This window comes from Schistocerca serialis, chromosome 2, assembly GCF_023864345.2.
Source record: "Schistocerca serialis cubense isolate TAMUIC-IGC-003099 chromosome 2, iqSchSeri2.2, whole genome shotgun sequence".
Classification (NCBI taxonomy): domain Eukaryota; kingdom Metazoa; phylum Arthropoda; class Insecta; order Orthoptera; family Acrididae; genus Schistocerca; species Schistocerca serialis.
The window spans coordinates 284,276,781-284,297,498 of NC_064639.1; the positions used below are offsets into that span (position 1 = coordinate 284,276,781).

Sequence of the window (20,718 nt, forward strand, 5' to 3'; positions counted from 1 at the left end):
GGCAGTCATTTTTTGTTCCTCATATTATAATGTAATTGTGTTGATAAGAGATTTAAAAATTTTACAGTGCTTTTTTTGTATAAATAAGACATTTCCACAGTGGAGCAGCAGTAAAAATAGAAGTAAGAGTAACATTGCCTGTAGATATTTTTTTTATAACTTGTTCAATCATTTGTCTTTGCGTGTTACTATTTAGTGGAGCACTAATATTTCCTTCCTACAGATTTGTTTCTCCTCCTGTGTGTAAAACTTGTATAGAATTTTGTTTTCTCTCTTGGTTTTTAAAGGTAACAGCCAAAGACTCATTAGATGTTTACATTGAGCATCGGCAAATGTTAGAACAACGCTTACGACAAACAGGTGAACAACGGAATCCACAAAACAAGTATCCTCCTGAACTAATGAGGAGATTGTAAGTATTGGGAATTTGACCAGCTATATACCCTTTCATTGTCGTCATATGTGAAAGTTATATTCGAGTATCAAACAGTGCCGCTCTTATTCATTCTTATTGAAACAGATAAATGCCATAAGTCATGTAAGTTACAATAGTAGTATTGTTACATTACATTTGGTGTTACAGTCTGTGTAAGAGGAAACTGATTCCAACAATTTTGGCACATTGTTCTTATTTCTAAACTTCTTCCTATTGTTAGAGTACGTATGGTTTGATTTTAAGCTTGTAGGATAGTACTTAAGCCCGTACCAAATCAACTACTCATCCAGCAGGGGCCAAAGTTAGGTGCTGACCTTATGCTGCACTCAATGCAACAGAGGATAGATGTCGCCATTTTGTCATACTTTCATATTGGAGATAACCAATGGCAGGATGACAAGGGGTATCAAATGATAAGCTTTTAATCAGGTGTTTGTCTGCCAGAAAATGAATTATTCGTGTTCTGTTGATGGCACTCCCTTTGCTCCAAGAATTTCTCGTATTCCTTTTTCCGTGCCCACCGTTGCCCATGCCTGCCACTTCATTTCATTAACACTTTGAGGACTGGACAGCTAGAGAGTAGTCCAGCTGGCAGGTAATGTTTTTATACCACACAGAACTGATGTCAGTTTATTGCATTTAAAAGGGGCTCATTTTTGTGTGAAATACTGCAAAGAAATTTACAGTTACATTAATGAACATGTTGTGTATTGAAATGAATGTGGATTGTTTCCACAATGGCAATGAATTAATTTTCATCCATTGTTTCCTAAATGGTGATGAATTTAGAAGTTGTTGGTACTAAAAATAAAACTACTTGAAAATTGTGTAGTTACATTTACCTTAGTATGAAAGGTCAGCTAGATCTTTAGCTAGCATTTTTCTATTTTTCATTACTATGTTGTAATGCCATCTTGAAAATAAATGTGAAGCATGTAGCAAATGACAATCGATGCTCTCTGCACAGTGAGTGGCACTTGCCAGTAAGGGAAATGTGAACACTGCAAAGCAAGTAACATACAATGTTGTCTGTATTCCTTTTCCACCAATTCAAGTGACAAGTGTTGCTGTCTGTGTTTCCTCATGGTAGTAAGAACATCATAAAGTATCTTTGTACAGGTGACAGACAGAATACGAACTTTAAAAAACATTACAGAACTGAGAAATGGCCGATGTCGTTCCTATATTGCTTGTTGTTTTGGAGTGTAATCCATGCAATGCAGGAACTATGCCGCTCCTTTCCAAAAGTGTTAAACAACACCCAGACTGTCCTCTCTGCAGTTTCTTCTCCTATCCTGTTTTTGTACTGCTAAACCACTCTGTGTGACACTTGCAGTTTCCCGTGCCTTTGACCGTGTAAGCTAACCATCCTGTTTCTCTCACCCACCTGACCCAACAATCAGACTGCAGCACCAGAACACTGTGTGTGTGTGTGTGTGTGTGTGTGTGTGTGTGTGTGTGTGTGTGTTTGGGGGAGGGGGGTTGGTGCGCATTCTTGTTGCTATCTGATTTAAATTAGTTTCCATCTGTCATTAGAGTCTGAAATTGTTATGTTGCTTCAACAAGTGCTATCTTCAGGCAGGCACGCACTGCACCACTGTCTCCGGTGATAGAAAAGCTCTTTAAAGTCTTTGTCTCCTACAAAAGTTAAGTGCCACGCGGGATTAGCCGAGCAGTCTAAGGCACTGCAGTCATGGACTGTGCGGCTGGTCCCGGCGGAGGTTCAAGTCCTCCCTCATGTGTGTGTGTGTGTGTGTGTGTGTGTGTGTGTGTGTGTCCGTGTCCTTAGGATAAGTTAGGTTCATACATACAATTGCATCTGGGCAGAGGGCACGTTTCCTAGATGCTGGTAGGAAGTAGCTGTCATACCCGTACCTAAGCCCGGCTGGGGCAAAAACCTTCCTTCTAGTTATCACCCCATTTCTCTCACCAGCTGTGTTTGCAAGGTGATGAAACGTATGATTCATGCCTGGCTGGTATGAGGGCTCGAGTCTCACAATTTACTAACCACTGCAGTGTGGATTTCGAGCGCGGCATTCTGCAGTTGACGATCTCATCACTGTCAACCCAAGTCATGAAAGGTTTCCTGCAGAAATACAAAACTGTGGCCGCTTTTTTTTTTTTTTTTTTTTTTTTTTTTTTTTTTTTTTTTTTTTTTTTTTTTTTTCTCAATTTGGAGGAAGCCTACAACATCTGCTGGAGTAGTGCTATCCTCCACACACTCTACATACGGGTCTTCTGTGGTCACATGCCCCGTTTCCTTCTGGAATTCTTAAAAGGTCAACTTTTCAAGGTACGTATGAGTTCTGCCTTGTCAGACACCTTTACCTGGAAAAACAGTGTGTCTCAAGGTTACATCCTGAGTGTTGTCCTCTTTGCTGTCGCCATTACCCTACTATGGCATGTCTCACACCAGGCACCTCTGGCTCCCTTTTCATTGACGATTTTGCCATCTATTGCAGTTCTCCATGGACTTGTCTCGTTGGAAGGTGTCTTCAGCGATGTCTCGATTGTCTTTACTCTTGGAGCACCGACAGCCAAATTTACTCATACCTTGATTCCAAATCAATTCAACACGGTTTCTAACTGCCCTCGCACTACATATGCATATCCTTATCATTCATGGTATAAAATAAGGTGGGCATTGCCATTCTGTTCCTGTACAGCCACCTTTACAGTATTAAATGTTTCATAATCCTAAAATTGATATTTTTAACACAGTGTCTGCGCTGGCTTCCTCGTGATGGCTGAGTGCGACTGACTCACTGCCTCCCGTCAACCGATCTCTAGGCACTAATTTGCACCGTTCACAACTATGGGGGATCACCGTAGTGATGCTGCTGTGCCTTAGCAAAGAGACACACAGTGCTACAGTAAAAAGCATAAGAGAAAGATTCGATCCATCGAATGCCAGATCAACATCTGTACTCTTACAGCTTCTGTAGTTATCTGGATAGCAAAAGTTTCTTGTAAAATGGAGACAGTTTGACTGATGAAGAAATTCTGGAGCTGCTCCAAAATTGACGATGATGGTTTTGAAATTGATGATAGCACACCTGAAAAGGCGGACTCTGCTTTTCTCCTTCGTCTTATGAGCAGGAGCTACAGAAAGAAGTCAAAAAAGTTTTAAGATTTCTAGGGTTTGCAGCATTCACTGTGGCCCGACTGGAATGGGTTAACATTGCATATATACAATACAAAATTTGGAAACTGTAATGCTTGTTATTTTAGAAAACATTTATTTTCAGTGAAATATATTTCAAGGACCTATCTGCAACCAAGCCCACTCCAATAAGAGATGTAAAGGCAGATCACATAGGAAAACTTGTAACAGTTCGTGGAATTGTTACAAGGAGTACGGAAGTGAAGCCAGTTATGACAGTTGCTACTTACAGTTGTGATCAATGTGGTGCTGAAACTTACCAACCTGTAAGTATATATATGCCTTCTCTTTCTAATGTTTATTTGTATAATGTAATTGATATAAAGCTCTCTTCATTAAAATTAAAAAAAGAAACGTTCTTAGTAGATGCTAGCATAAAAAATGTGTAAATTTCAATGATATAATAAATTTCAGAGAGGTAAAAAGTTATTAGGAACAAGTAGAAGTAGTAAAGGATACAGCAGTACTTTACTCCTCAAAATTAATATAGTCATTAAGCACTTCTGCTTCCATATGAAATCAGATCAGACAAATAGAAATAATCGAACGTACCCATGTACAGCACAAGGTTGACTAATCATCTGTGCTTTCTGATGATCAATTAGTTTTACATCTAAAGCATTGATGGGAATTCATTAATGGAAAAATATGTAAAATAAGGGAAAATTAACCATTCACCTACAGTAGACTGATGTGTGCCACATAGACAAATGTGACAAAAGCTGTTTTCGTTAAAGTGTTCACTCTTTTCTGTTATACGTCTGTATGTGCAACATGTCAGTCTGCTACAATATTAGAGAAGAAAATTTGCCACTCACCATGTAGTGGAGATGTGAGTCGCAGATAGGCACGACAAAAAGATTCTCACAATTACAGCTTTCGGCCATTAAGACCTTTGTCAACAATAGACACTCAAACGCAACTTGCACACACGACTTCAGTCTTGGGCAACTGAAACCACACTGCGAGCAGCAGCACCAGTGCTTGATGGTAGTGACGATTGGGTGGGGGTAAGGAGGAGGCTGGGGTGGGGAGGGGGAGGGATAGTATGGTGGGGGTGGCAGACAGTGAAGTGCTGCAGTTTAGTTGGAGGGCAGGGGTGGGGGAGTAGTGGAAAGGAGATAAATAAAAAGACTGGGTGAGTTGGTGAAATGACGGCTGGTTAGTTCTGGAATGGGAACAGGGAGGAGGCTGGATGAGTGAGGACAGTGACAGTCTGCTATGTATAAGTGTTTTGCCTCTCCCATAGTTTATATATAGTTTTACACAAAGGATATTTTAATTAAAATTTGTTGTGTATGGAGTAAAATTAAAATTAAAAAGGCACTAGTTTGCTTTTGTTCTACAGAACCAAGAACTGACAGAAGATTCAGGTAACAAGTAAAATTAGAGTTTGGGAACTGTCAAAGTATTGCTATTAACTGTAAAGAACCAATTAACTTTACAGAATAAATACCTTTTTAGGATGTATTGTACCTCTGCAAAATATTTGCAGCCCATATAGAAGTGCTATTGGTATAATTGCAATTACTTGTTTTTGGCAGGGTCAGATTTTTCAGGCATAAGAAAGGTATCTAAAAATGAATATAGAAACTATTCAGAAGTTATGGATTCATTGCCTTATATAAAAGTAACAGTAACTGGAGAGTCAAATACATCTCAGGGTTTTACTGCCAGTGGTTTCTTTTTTTCATAAACAGAGAAAGAATGTAAGAAGGACAAAATTTAATTAAGCTGTGAAAGTCTTTTTCTTGTTCTATCAAAATATCATGTGATTAATAACATGTTTTTAATTTACAGGTGGCAGGAATGAGCTTCATGCCAGCTAGTTTGTGCCCCAGTGATGACTGCCGTGTCAATAAGTCTGGTGGGAGGTTGTACCTACAAACCAGAGGATCAAAATTTGTGAAGTTTCAGGAACTAAAGATTCAAGAGCAGGTAAATTCTTTAATTTCATACTGTGCACTCTCCAAAGCTGCCTGTTTGGAAATAGTTTCTATTTTTACCATATTTTCTGTCTTATTCTTTCACATCCTTGCTTTCACAATCTCTATAATCAGCCATTGATTGGTGATAAATCTACAGTGAGCATCAACAGAGGCTAAGGAGTGCAAAGAAAATAACTTGCAGTGCAATGTAATTGGATAGATAAAAAATCTACTCACCAAGCAACAGCAGTGGAACACACACACAAAAAAAGGTTTTACTTTGCAAGCTTTCGGAGCTCTGTCTTCGAGCAGAAGGGTTGAAGGGGAAGGAAGAAAGGTAAAGCAAAAGAACTGGAGACGTTTAGGAATAGGGAAAGAGTTTGGAAAAGTCACCCAGAACCTAGGTCACGGGAGGCATATCAGACAGGATGAGAAGGAAGGAGCCTTTCCTTCTCATCCCATCTGGTGAGTCTCCCCAGACCCAGGTTGTGACTGTTTCCAAACTCTATCCCTTTTCCTAAACCTCTCTAATGTTTTTCCTTCACCCCTCTTCCTTCTCTTTCAACCTTTTTGCCAGAAGGTGGAGCATCTTGCTCTGAAAGCTTGCAAAGAAAAACTTTTTTTTTATGTGTGTGTTCTGCTGCCTTCGCTGGGTGAGTAGGTTTTTTTATCTGTCGAGTTACATTATACTGCCACAGATAATAAAATTGTTTTAACATTAGCAACCTATTGAAGGTCAGTCAGAAATAATTAGGTGTGAGAGAGTCTGGGTATAGGAGGAGGGGAATGATGGAGGGATTACCTTTTAAAAATACTGGCAACAGGTGATGAACAGTTGGCTGAAGCATTCCTTTAACCATTTGACTGCTACAAAAGTACTTGCGCCATTCTGTGGTGAGTGCGACTTTGCTATTGCCCTACGCAGTTATCTCAGTTATCTGTGTACGTGTCCTGCCACACAGTGTGACTCCACTGTCATGAATACTCATGGAGTGCTGGACTTGACAACTTTGTCTGCTGCTCTGGGTTTCACCATCCCCCAATAAAGAATAAATGCAATTACTCTAAAAACAACAGTTTTTGACTTTAAAACTCCTCTAGAAGCCTGTGACGAAAAATGTTTCACTTTGGATTCATCTCAGTAACTGAGTGTTCTTTCATAGTAGTAATCTTCCATAAATCTGCTGTCCTGCATGTATTCGTAACTGTAATAACTCGAGGAAAGGATGAATATATAGGTGACACACTCCAATACATTAGCGGTCTTTGGGAACTGCAGTAATAACTTTTTGGCTCCACATTTGTTCATTGCGTTTGTGAATTGTCACCACCGTGGCTGAGCAGTCATTTGGGCTCTGATTTTTAGGAAAACTACCTGTCAAAAGAATATGATTATTTCACATCGTACAGTTTGGTATCTTCACTCGATAAAGGACTGCATTCCCCCCCTCCCTAGTTACTGTGCTACATCCAATTAAATAAAACATTGAACAAAATTTTAAGATTTTGCTGAGGTAAAAACACATTGCTCAGATTTTGTGTAAAGTTCGTTTCACATAATTTATTGCTGTGTAAGAGATATAACTAACATATCGAAATTGTATTTAAAGTTGAGAGCTGAACAATGTGTGCAACCATTGTCAAGATATTGGCTTTTATATTTAAGGTCGTTTGTGCAGATTGCACAAACAGGTGCATAAATTGCTGCATGATTAATACTAAAAACTTCGTATATATCAAGATACAGATGCAACGATAACTTTTAATATCCCATGAAAAAAGAATATTGTGGCATTGCACACATTAATATTTACAATATTGCGTATGGGATATTAAGATTTAATTGAAAGCTCTTTGTTGTTATCTTACAAGATGTAATTGCTAAATAACTGAAAATTTCATTTATTTAACTTTCGATCTAGATCTTTTGTCTGTTTACAACCTTTAGAATGCAATATAACCTACATGTAATGATATCACCTTGGCAACTAGTCTCTCTAGCAACACTATTTCAATGGTTTTTATATTGATGTGTCTAATGCTCTGCTGTAGTTACTTTTATCCTGTGATGCCAAGCTCCAGGTGTGATTGCCTGCCACCAGCCTCATGATTTCTTTCTCTGTACAATAACACAAATAAGATCACAGCACCAGGTGCACACAGGCCAAACAATGGAAATCTGCTGAACACTCAGGGTGGAAAAGCGGCTAGTTGGCTATTCTAACTGACTGCTGTAGATGTTAATGTCTGTGGAGCACACAGAGACCCGAGTCGCAGGCCAATGTTATAACATCGGGAGCACAAAGACAGCAGCAAGGGAACATGTATACACACGTCTAGTCTAGAGCACCTGATGGAAGGATCAAAGGCACATGTAAAGGCATCGAGAGCACCCGAGGACAGTAGCTGTGGCGTGCATTAACACAGTCAGAGCAGTCAAAGGTTTAAGGTGCTTCCACACAGTACCTTCTTTCTGCTCACCTTTGCGCATGTCTGTTGACTCCAAAGAAAGAAGGCTGAAATATATAGATCAGAAAGAGAAGTAACATAGAATGCTACTTCTAAAGATTATTTGAATAAATATTTGAGATGTGGTGCCCTAAACATTAGGTCTTAGATAAAACATCGCTGATCATTAGTACAGTAAAAAATAAGATAATATATGTCTCCAAGTAGGAAAAAGTGAAGAAGTTGCAGCCTACAAATTCATGAAAACTGTGGACAGATATTCATTCTGTGATTTGTTTTTTTAATAGCACAACATCTGAGGAGCTTGACATCTGAACAAGAGATATTGTGGGGTAACTTTTGTGTAGCTCCTCAAAAAATTACTAAAATTTTAAGTTAAGAACTGTGATAATGCAAAAAAAAAAATACAAAATTGGAAAACACAACCTTCGTTCTAGTGGATTCTGGCATCTGTGACGTTCCCAAATTTGTCATGTCCGAGGATGTTAATCTAAATCATCATTAAAGTTGTGTAAACTTCCTTATAAAATAAAATTCAAATGACATATTGAAAGTTAATTAACTGCCACATAATGACTAAGAACATCCCTCAGGTATTTCTGTTGTAGGAGTAATTACTGAAATGTTCTGTTTTGAAATTCTTAATAAATAGTTCAGACTGATATGTAAGTCGCCAATTACCAGCTAACAAAATGTTATTGCCAACATTATCATTGCAGTTTCCCAAGCAGAAAATCTTAAAATCTAGCTGTTACCTTCTCCTGAAATTTGCAAACAAAAAGTCGTCACATTGTTTTTCTTGTTCCTTTGTTGTTTAGATAATGTTTTACATTGTTTTTCTTGTTCCTTTGTTGTTTAGATAATGTTTTACTCATTGTCCCTGAGAGAGAGAGAGAGACTGACTGTGTGTGTGTGTGTGTGTGTGTGTGTGTGTGTGTGTGTGTGTGTCACCACAGTAAACACAAACTCCCAAGCAAAGATGAAGATCCACAGCAGACTGCTTATGCATTGAGGCAATATGTGGACATGAGAATGCCTATATATATAGTTGCATTCTTTCCACAAATTTTTGTGCATGCACTTTCATTTCTGTGCATCTGCAATTGCACGCAAGGAAAGGGGCATCATATGAACACTCCATTATGGATGGTTGAATATGGAGCATCAAATGAAGTAATTGAAAAGAAATCTTGGGCAGCGTGTGCGTAGTATTTTGTTCCTTGAGAGTGATTTACGAATGGTAATGAAAAACCACAAAATAAAACCTTTAATAGGCACAACTTCCACTACTGCTGATAGGAACATTATAAACACCACGGCACCATTAGTTTCCTTAACAATAGGTTACTTCAGCAGAGAGGAAATAGCAATTGATTGTGGCAGGTTGGAAGGAGGAGGGAGGGGGCCAGATCACTCAACCCTTAGAACAGCTTTAAAACAGTCAGGAAGCATAATACAAATACTTTGTTACAAATTTAGAACAACAAAGGGGAAAATATTGTAAAGGTTATGTTGTAATGGGAGTGGCAGACTAATACAAGTTTACTCTAGGAAGGTGACAAGATCTGTATTTCATATTCATTCAGCAACCACTGGTCATATAGAAAGTATAGGTTTTGACAACTGCTCCCTTGTAGACGTACAATAACAAGATTTTATATTAAAAATTACATGTCCGGTTTAGGATATACCACACTATTATAGCATTCTTCTTCCTTAGAACTACTTCTGAAAATTAGTCTCTGACTGCTTTTTTTCCCATATAGAAGACACAGGCCTTAACTCTGTGACTTATGTAGATGAATTAATTTATTCTGCTCCACTACTTCTCAGATGCTGAGGATGTGTTTAAACACGGCCTATGGGCTTTCCTTAAGCGGTGTTGAAGTGTTTACATGTCACTTCTGTGGACGAGTTACTTCCATATCTTAGTGAATAAGAAAGTTTTGAGTATTTATCATATAACAGGAGTGCATTTTTGGATGCTATCATTTTCAGAAAATCCCCGTTACAGAATTAGGAATGCAGCTTGTGACCATATGCTAGGTATAAAAGCTGGTAACAGAATAACACCCCCAAATGAGATATCACTCTGCTCTACATTTTAAATAAAAATTCAACATCTCATCTACATTTCATATGCAGCAACATATGAACTAAAATCAACCATATGCAAATTTTATGCAATGTGTTTTTACCTCTGCAAGCTCCTTAAAATTTCATGCAATGCTTTACTTAATTTGATGCAGCACAGTAACTTTGATGCATAACGAACAGAAATTCAGACCTTTATTGAGTGAAGATGTCTGATTGTAAGATGTACAAACATAAATTTTTTTCATTGAATGGTTTTCTTAAAATCAGCTAGTATGTACCCCCTAGAGGCTGGAACACCCTCTCTCAGCTCAGGCAGCAGCATTAGGCAAGCAGTACTGCGACAACAAAGCCACACTTAGCACGGAATGCAGAGAGCATGTCTGTAGCAGTCAAAGGTTTAATATAGAGGGAATGTACATTTAGTATTTTTAGTCCTTGAAACTATGGGCGGTATGAGGATATGTTGAAAAGCATGAGTCCATTTCTGGTGTTTATGGGAACTAGTGCTGGACAGAAGGATGCAAATGTCCATCTTGTACAACAAGCTCTTAGGTTTTGTGAGCATACATATATACATCTATACTCTGCAAACCATAGTGAAGTACGTGTCAGAGAGTACATCCCGTTGTACTAGTTATTATTATTATTATTATTATTATTATTATTATTATTACTATTCCCTTTCAATTCTGGTATGGTGCACGGGGAGAGTGATTGTTTGAATGCCTCTGTGTGTGCAGTAGTTATTCTAATCTTATCCTCACTATCTCTATGAGATAGTGTGGGGTCTTGAAACTGTTCTTGGGAATGTGACCATTTGTGCTGCCCTTCTCTGTATACATTCAATACACCACGTTAGTCCCAGTTGATACAGGTCCCACACACTTAAGCAATAATCTGGAACTGGTCACACACATTTTATGTAAGCAATTTCCTTTGTAGATTGATTGCAATTCCCCAGTGTTCTACCAATAAACTGAAGTCTACCACCTGCTTTATCGACAACTGGGCCTATGTGATCATTCTATTTCATATCACTACAAAGTGTTACATCCAGGTATTTGTATGAGTTGGTCGATTCCAACAGTGACTCACTGATATGGTAGTCATAGGATACTATCTTGGTGTTTTTTGTGAAGTGCACAATTTTAAATTTATGAACATTTAAAGCATGTAGGCAATCTTTGAACTGCTTTGAAATCTTATCAAGATCTGACTGAATATTTATGCAGCTTCTTTCAGACTGTACTTCATCATAGATAACTGCAAAATGTCTGAAGTTACAGTTAATATTGTCTGCAAGGTCATTGATACACAACATGAACAGCAAGGGTCCCAACACATTTTCGTGGGGCACACCTGAACTTACTTGTACATCAGACAATGAGTCCTCGGTCCAATTACAAATTTCACTTGTTATCCGACATGTTCATACTTTTGACAATAAGCATAGGTATGGTACTGAGTCTAATGCTTTTTGGAAATCGAGAAGTAATGCATCTAGATGATTGACTTGATCCAAAGCTTTCAGTATGTCTTGTGAGAGAAGTGTGTTGAGTTTCACATGATCGATATTTTTGGAAACCACGCTGGTTGGCATTGAGGAGGTTATATTGTACAAAAGACGTCATTTTTGAGCTCAGAATATGTTCTAAGATTCTACAACAAACCAATATCAAGGATATTCAATGTTTGTGGATCACTTCTACTACCCTTCTCGTAGGTGGGTGTGACCTGTGCTTTTTCCAAGGAATGGGAATGATTTTTTGTTCAAGGGATCTACCATACATGATAGTTACTAGAGGGGCTAAATCAGCCACAAATTCAGTACACAATCTGATAAGGATTGCATCGGGTCCTGGAGCTTTGTTCAAATTTAACAATTTCAGCTGCTTCTCAACATCACTGTCACAAATACTTCTTTTCAGTGGTACAAGGACTAAATTGGGGCATTTCTCCTGCATTTTCTTTTGTAAGGGAACATTTGAATATGGAGTTAAGCATTACAGGTTTTGCTTTGCTACCCTAAGTTTCACTTGCTGTTTTATTCACGAGGGACTGGACACTAACTTTGGTGCTGCTAACAGCCTTTACATATGACCAGAATTTCTTTGGGTTCTGTGAATTATAATTTGACAGTATTCTGCTATGGTAGTCACAGAAGGCATCACGCATTTCTCTCTTGACAGCCAAATGCGTTTCATTCAGCATGTCTCTATCTATAGCCCCGCACTTGATTTTACGTCTATTATGCAATAATCTCCCATTCTTCAGAAGTTTCTTTACTGTAACTGTATACCCTGGATGGTCCTTCCAATTACGGACTATTAGTCTGGGTACATATCTATCCAGTATGTGGTAAACTATTCTTTAAAACTTGAGTCGTAGTTCCCCTACATTCTCTTGTCCTGTGCTGAAAGTTTCAAGTTCCTCATCTGAGGTATGACCCAACTGACTTTCCATTTAGTTTGCTGAACATATATATCTTTATGCTTGTTTTAGTTGTTCTTTGTGCTTTGATAATCACTGTTGCCACAACCGCATCATGGTCACTGATACCAGTTTCGATGTGGACATCCTCAAAGAGCTCAAGTCGTGCCATTAGATCCAATATATTTTCATGTGTGAGGTTCCTAACTGTCTGTTCTAGGTGGTCTCCAGAGAAGGCATTTAGTAAAGCTTCACCAGATATCTTATCACCCCCACCACCAACAAAACTGCAAGTTTCCCAATTAATTGTTAGATGATTAAAGTCTTCACCGATGATTACAGTATGATCGCAGAACTTAATAATGAACTTAGGTTTTCTCTAAAGTTTTCGGTTACATCAGAGGATGAGTCTGGTGGGCGATAACAAAGATCCCATTATTTTATACCTACCCCTGATACTGAGTCTTGCCCAAACAATCTCACACGCAGCTTCAATTTCTATCTTGGTGATTTGAGTTTCTTGTCTACTGTGCCAAATACGCCATCTCCATTTCACATTTGCCTGTTCTTTCCGTATACACTCATTTATGACATTCCCAGTGACTGGATATTGGATGTCTCAAAGCTGGTAGTTTGTATATGTTCTCCCAGTTTCATAGTGAAAACTCCCCTGGAGAAAACATGGCTGCTTTTGCATCAACCATCTATTGGGTACTGTACAATTTGCTATGCAGCATGATTCAAGACCTGAGTATCTGCTGTATGGCAAGAACCATTTCGATTCTACCAACCACTACCATTTCCTCCAAATTCCAGAGGTGGGCACTTGATCACTAAAATACTCTCTCAGCCCACTGTCGCCCCCCTTACAATGGCACCACCTGAGTAGGCGTAGCTGATTTTGAGGTATCTTCTGGTTTTACAATTTATTGATCGGGTCCCAGTTGAATAAAGGATGTGCTGTGTGTGGCTTTGTGACACCATTGTTGTGAGGCTAATGTATGGAGCTATTCGTATGAGTCTTGCTCACAATTATATGGCTGTGGTTTATAGTGTCCCATCACTAAGCCTGAAAACAGTTATTCGTAAACTACACAGTAACACTCGCTTAGATGCCAAGCCAACCGTGTCACAAATTTCTTTCTTAAAACAGAACAATATAAACCATTTATGAACTAGCCCAGGGTCAGCAGACTGGCTTAGTTGGGGGATATTAAAAATGACCTTCCAACTTCTTCTTCAGCTGTACTCTGCATGCTCCCTCTCTGTTGTCTCCATGGCATGTAGGTCACGTCCACACATTTCAAGGGCCAAATGGGAATACAGATCCAACAGTTTGCTGACAACTTTTCTCGCCCCACCCACCCACCCACCCACCCAGAAGCACTGAAGATTGAAAAATATCTGTATTGGTGGCTCCTGGACCAACAACTTAATTGGCTTTGCATTGTAACAATGAACTCTACTGAATTTATTTAGCATGTTCTTTGCAGAGCTTTGGACCATTGCCAAGGTCCAGTACCACATTAGAACTCAGAACAGTAAGAACTTCCTATTGTTTTACAATGCATTGAACAGCCTCCTTACAATTGGCCATTGTTACCCACAGGATGCACTGCCATTTAACATCAAAGATCTGTTGACAGAGATTCATGGCGCTGACATCTCCATCAAGTTTGTTTGAAATCCAGGCCATTTGGACATCCTAGGAAAGGAGCCTGTTTTTCAGTAGGCCAAGATAGTTGCAACACAAGAACCACTTGACCTCAGAACACCAGTTACCAATGACCAATTTTCAATAAATTATTTATTCATGAGGGTCTGCAGCGTCAAATAGATAACAAAAATGCTAACAAATTCAAACTGATCAGTGAAACCCCTGATGATGCATGGAAAAAGTCCCTACAAGCCTCTCAAAGAATCTGTCAAACTATGCAGACTGCACATTAGTCACACCAGGCCCACCCAAGGTTTTATCTTGAAGTTCTAAGTTGGTATTGGAAATGGAAGTTCTTGTAGTTTCAGTCCAAAGCTGCTGTCATAGAGCTCCTTTCCCTGCACTGACGCGCTCAACAAAGTCAGGTAACCCTCTGTAGTGTTCATCACTTGCTCTTTCTCCACCCTTCTTTATTTTAAGTGTCACTACAAATAGGTGGACAATTTTCTCTGATGCTTGGATTAGCAATGCCTGTGCCTCTCCGCATAGACTCAGCCTAGATGTGCATCCAGCCGTGACTTCCCCATACTTCCAAACAGAATGACGTCACTCTTAGTAGCGGAGAGCATAAAAATGTTGTCCTACTTCTCACCTTACTCACTGAAACTCTTTAATATTGTCCCATTGGAATGGTTATTTGGAAACGAGAGACTATTCTGCCTTCACTTGATTGACATTAGTAGCAGCTAAACTTCAACACTTTGAACATTACTGTCTGGTCTTTTATAACCTCACCACCATTCTCGATTTGTGCTAGTTTAAGCCCCTCACTTTTCTTTGTCCATAGGTCTTTGGTAGAATTTTTATTAACCTGTTTATCTCTCCCTATGGAGCCACTCTGTTGCTCTTTTTATTACAAATCATTTTTATTATTCTTTTCGCTTGCTGTTTTCCTTATGTCTTTTATTTCATATTTAAGATCTCACTTTATCTGTCCATTCTGTAATCTTTGAACTGAAACTGGAATAGTGCTTAGGCCCTTATTACACTGTAAAAGATCTTTGTCAAAAATTTTGTCATACATCTTTGGCCAATCTACTTCACTTGGGGTTTATACAGGGTGGCGCAGGGAAACAGGAAATTTCGAAATAACGTTATTTCCGTGAATAAATTCATAAAACTAGTAATTTATTAACGAAAGTGAATGTATTCAGTATGCCATTATTAAGTATGTCTTTACAATCAAAATGTCTAAAAGTGTCTCTTTACTTTTTAAAGATGACATCGGAAAGATGTGCTCCCATTCGCCGTTCACACTCTAACAGCCTGTTATGAAAACTCTGGAATACGCGGTGTAGCAAATCTTGGGGAATGGCAGTGATTTCGTTTTCAATGTTCTCCTTCAGTTCATGGATTGTTGCAGGACGTGTACGGTACACCTTGCCTTTAAGATATCCCCTCAGGAAGTCGCACACACTAAGATCAGGGGATCTCGCAGGCCATGCAATGTCACCGTTACGTGAAATAATGCGTCTTCCAAACAATTGACGAACTGCTGCCATTGATTGTCGAGCAGTGTGTGACGTGGCTCCGTCTTGCTGAAACCACATGTTTTCGATGTTAAGACTAATCTCGTACAGTCTCGGTGTAAAGAATGTTTGAAGCATTTCAACATATCGAGCGGATGTTACTGTCACTGCACTACCATCCTCACGTTCAAAAAAATAAGGGCCGATAACACCATGACATGATACAGCACACTATATTGTGGCCTTGGCGCTATGTAGTGGTCGCTGGTGAAACTCACAAGGATTATCCTGTGCCCAATAATGAAAATTCTGTTTGTTCACGAATCCGTTCAGGTGGAAATGGGCTTCGTCTGATATCCATAAGTTACCAAGGAAATTCACGTCCTCATTGATTTTAGCCAATATCTGGCTACTAAACTCCATATGTGACGCTGGGTCTCGTTCATGTAAGTGTTGCACAATCTGCAACTTATAGGGATGGAAGTCTAATTCATGCAGTATTCTTTGTAAGCTTCGTCGCTTAATCCCTAGCGAAGATGCATGCTGTCGAACGGAGCGGCGAGGACTTCTCTCAATTGCAGCTCTAGCAGCTGCAATGTTCTCTGGGGTACGTACCGTTGGAATGCCACCTGGAGGTTTCTTTTTCGAGGCAGATCCTGTTTCTTCAAAATTACGCCCCCACGTTGTAATCGCATGCGCAGATGGGACACGTCCATGACCTCCAAGCTGGTCGTGCTGTCGAAATGTTCTCTGCGCGGCAGTCGCACTATCACCATTTTTGTAAAACGCTCTCACAGCTACTGCACGTTCCGAACCAGTCCAATTCTCCATGATTACTAAATGGCAATGCGTTCACATCAATTGTGCAAAGTTTCGAACATCTGCCGGCGCTACAGTGCTGCCAACTGCAATGTTCAAAATTTCCCATTCCCTTGCGCCACCCTGTACTATTGTAAAAGTTTTCCTCATAGTGGGTCAGGAATGGATGCTGTACAGTTAATTGCCTGTACAGCAGCATTCGTTGATAGCAAGCGCATTGCTTGAAAAGAAAAATGAAAACGATTGTGTGTGATATCGGGGGTAGCAGGAAGAGAAGCTCAAGGTGTTCAGCAGAATTTGCTCCGTACTCGAAGTGGAGGACATAAAGAACGACAAAAATTGTTTGAGAATGGACGAACAAACATTTCACTTTGTCCTCGTGAAAGTAGTCCCTCATATTTGCAGATATGATACTCATTCTTAATTTAATTCATCATCATCAATGTTTTTGGAAAGCCTGCATCTGTGTCATTCATGATTTAAATAATGAAACATTACACCAGTTATGTACATTCTCATGCTTAATGTGTTGCATTTTGAGAATTTATTCTCATTATCAAGAGGAAATATTACATAGGTAATTTATGTGGTGACTGTATGTGTGTTGTACTTTCTTGTCCTGCAGTTATGTTTTTGTGGCTTATTGCAGTCAGGCAGATATTACCTTTTGTTAATTTAATTATTTGTCCGATTTTCCAAAACATCACATATAATACCTTTGTACATATTTACACTTGATAATGAGAATAAAGTCTTGCAAAAAATATGTAACTGGTGCAGTCTTGCATTATTTAAACCATGCATTCCACTTCTGCTCGAGATTGTCTCATGGTGAGGTTAAGATTTGTAGCAACAGATGAAAGCTGTTCCTGCTTGCAATATAGTACTCATATCCCACAATGTACCATTTTACGTATTATTCCAGGAATGTAAACAAATACATAAATCACTTAAGTATTACTTTATGAAGGTTAGTTTACTGTACAGATAAATACATTTATTTTACTTATGTACATTTAGACGACACTTGGATTCCACATATCGTCTTGTTCCAAATCCTTTCTTTCTATATGTCAGCTTAACATCATCCACAGTGCAGCCACTTTGTATGCAACTGATTTCTGTAGCTATTTTTTAAAAGATTCTAATCACACATTGCAGTTTTTCTAGACAGAATGCTTTGTGTTATTAAGAATTTCCTATTCTTCCTACTTTGTAAAGATCACTGTGCCGGTAGCCACACACCAGATGTACTTCGACATCATTTTGTAGGTTAAAGGCACTGAAACAAGTGAAGCAACATGCATACAATGACAAACTTTGATCAAAGCTATGTCCTCGCTATAACTTTTAAAGATCTTTGATAAATGCTTGCCTAGTTCTCTATCAAGTATTTGACCAAAGGACTTTGATAAAAGATCTGGTCAGTGATCTTTTAAAGTCTAATGTGGGCGTTAGTGATATTCTATATTTTACTACCTGCTCCTTCATCTAAGCTTCTCTTCGCCCTTATTCAGGGTGGGGTCCCTCAGAACTGCTGGAGTTTGAGTTCCCTGTAATGCCTGTGCCATTTCCCCAACTGTGTCATCTTTTCTTCCCTGAACAAGGAGCCTGTTGTTCTGAATGTTTGGAGTGCTTCGTTTTATCTTATGTATTTTTGCTTGCGGGGCTGGAAGTTGCACCTTGTGTAGTTATGTGCTGCCAGCCTTTTCATCTCTTTATTATTTCAACAATTTTCTTAAATGAATTTTCGTTCTTGCACTAAGCAAGGTAGTTATTAATAGTACATACTTCCGCTGTGTGAAATATTCGGGAGAATGGTATTTATCATACACGTGCTTCTAAAATGTGTGAAGTCTTCAGGTTATTAATACTTCCGTTGTTTATAGGACAATAACCATATGCTATTACTTCATTGTTAATAGGAAAGTAATTTATTAACTGTGAATGACCAGTTACAGTTGCCAAGAGATATTGTGCTTATATTTATTTGTATTCCCTGTTTAGCCAGTCAGATTTCAGTTTCCATAATTCACATAAATTCCAGTACTTGGTAGTGGCCAATTTCCTTCCTTGTACTTAAAACAATTGAACGGCAGCTCAGTCTCCTATGACTATGAGATACACAGACGTTAAACTGTAACGTTCCTCCTTTGTGTAAAAACAAACTGCTGTTCTAATTTCTACTCTAGTTATTTATATACCAGTGCAAGCTGCCACATAAGCATGTAACGATCAGTATTTATAAAAGAAAATTATTCTATTTTGTAAATGGTAATATGATGATGCTAACATCATATAACTTAAGCAAAATAATCCTACGAAGTATACCTGGAAAGAGGTCCAGACATATAGGGAACACAGTAGAAAGAAAAATAAGGTAGATCAAGGAAAACTAGTAGGACGCAAAGTTGAGAGGAGTGGGTGTGTGCTCTCCAAGTGGAAGAGAGAGAGAGAGAGAGAGAGAATGTTAGCCAAGTGACAGTCTTCAACTTAGATACATGTCTGTACACTGCTCTGCACTTACTATCATACAGTGTGCTTGTCTGCTCATCAAATTCTTTAATGCAAATGAATTGACTCAGGTGATGGATACCGTTGAAGGTGGTGATTAGTGCAGTGCTTGTGTTGCTGCTCTACGAGATGACTATATCAAGTACTGAAAATCCTTCTGTTTCAGAGTGACCAAGTTCCAGTGGGCAATATTCCTCGCAGTTTAACTGTTTTCTGTAGAGGAGAAATTACACGACAAGCCATGCCTGGTGATCATGTCACTGTGACAGGCATATTCCTTCCACTCCATCGCACAGGCTTTAAGCAAATCGTACAAGGGTTGTTGTCGGAGACATACTTGGATGCACATGTAAGTAATAAATTATTCATAATGTATTTTAAAATTTTTGTTAATGATTCAGTGGTATTCACACTTAGTTTTGGTGGCTCCATTGGAAAGATACCTCGTACACAACCTCTTAGCTTATATTGCTTTAATACTGTGAAATACTGTTGTACAGATTCAGGCTTGTCCTGATTTTACTATAAAGTGTATTTCAATCAATCTTACATAAGTTGCTAAACAATTTTTGTGTGTGCAGTGACCAAAATAAAGTTTATAGTTTAATGTAATGTGCTCCCTAATACTTTCTGCCCGTAACAAGGAAAATATGAAAAGGGATCTTCCCAGCTTCATTTCAAAGGGCTGTGTTTATTCTCTAGCTTGTAATTATATTGTCATTTTATAATGACACTCAAATCCTAACCGAAAGTAGTGTCTTTAGTGAGATACAAGACTTAGTATTGAGAACATTTTTATCATGAACACCAGTGTACAGCCAGAGCAGAATTGCTGCTGTTTATACAAACGTTGCAGTTCCAGAATATATAAACTTTAGAAATTTTGAGTAACTTCCAGAAATTATAAATACTAAATAACAGAATAATTTCTGACAGGTGGGTTTGAACTGGCGACCTACAGGACACTAGCTAGTGACACTAACCACTACATCACACTGCACGCTCAACAGTTAACAATATCAGTATATTATCATCACCCTTGTTCAGCCATACGACATTCCTATACCATTATGCCAAGGTTTCCACTGTTGTAATCGCTCCTGTTTCACAATCTGCCCCGTGCATCCACATAGTGCCATTTATTCCATCCATGCACAGGTAAACTGTGCAGCATAAAAGACAGAGTGACATGTGAAACCACATGTTGTTTACCAACTCGTGTGTTCACTGCTCGTTGTTTTTTGTAAGAATGACCACTGTCAAACTGGCTGAGAGCATGAGTGGACATACAATAATGGTCTATATTTGGCACACTTAATACGCGGTTGGTAATTATTTTCTGCAGTATGACTCAAGGAACCAAACTGCCTGCTACTCCACGTAGGATATTTGGATTCTCCCACCTGATAATTATTTCTCTGACCTCCAGACATAGGAACTCTTAAGCATATGGTCGCATCCTGCCACCCTCCTGGACTTAACTTATGTTAATATACAATTCTTCACTCATTTTTCTAATTATATATTGTATTTATTCCTTGTTATCAACATTACACCTTCCCTCCCTCCCTCCTTCCTTTCTTCCTTCCTTCCTTCCCTCCCTTCCTCTATCCCTTCTCCCCTTTACCAAAGTAACACCTTCGATTTCCTAGTTTCTCTGACACCTCCTTCTTCAT

The 20,718-nt window shown here is 38.8% G+C and overlaps 1 protein-coding gene across 1 annotated transcript in view; it reads left to right on the forward strand.

The window, feature by feature from the left end:
- The window catches only part of LOC126457048 (DNA replication licensing factor Mcm7), a 63,057-nt gene that overhangs the window by 10,374 nt on the left and 31,965 nt on the right, over window positions 1-20,718 (forward strand). Inside the window, exons 4-7 of the mRNA XM_050093038.1 lie at window positions 288-412; window positions 3,685-3,865; window positions 5,400-5,537; window positions 19,209-19,391. Of these exons, the coding sequence (XP_049948995.1) occupies window positions 288-412; window positions 3,685-3,865; window positions 5,400-5,537; window positions 19,209-19,391 (627 nt within the window). The remainder of the gene's footprint in view (window positions 1-287; window positions 413-3,684; window positions 3,866-5,399; window positions 5,538-19,208; window positions 19,392-20,718) is intronic.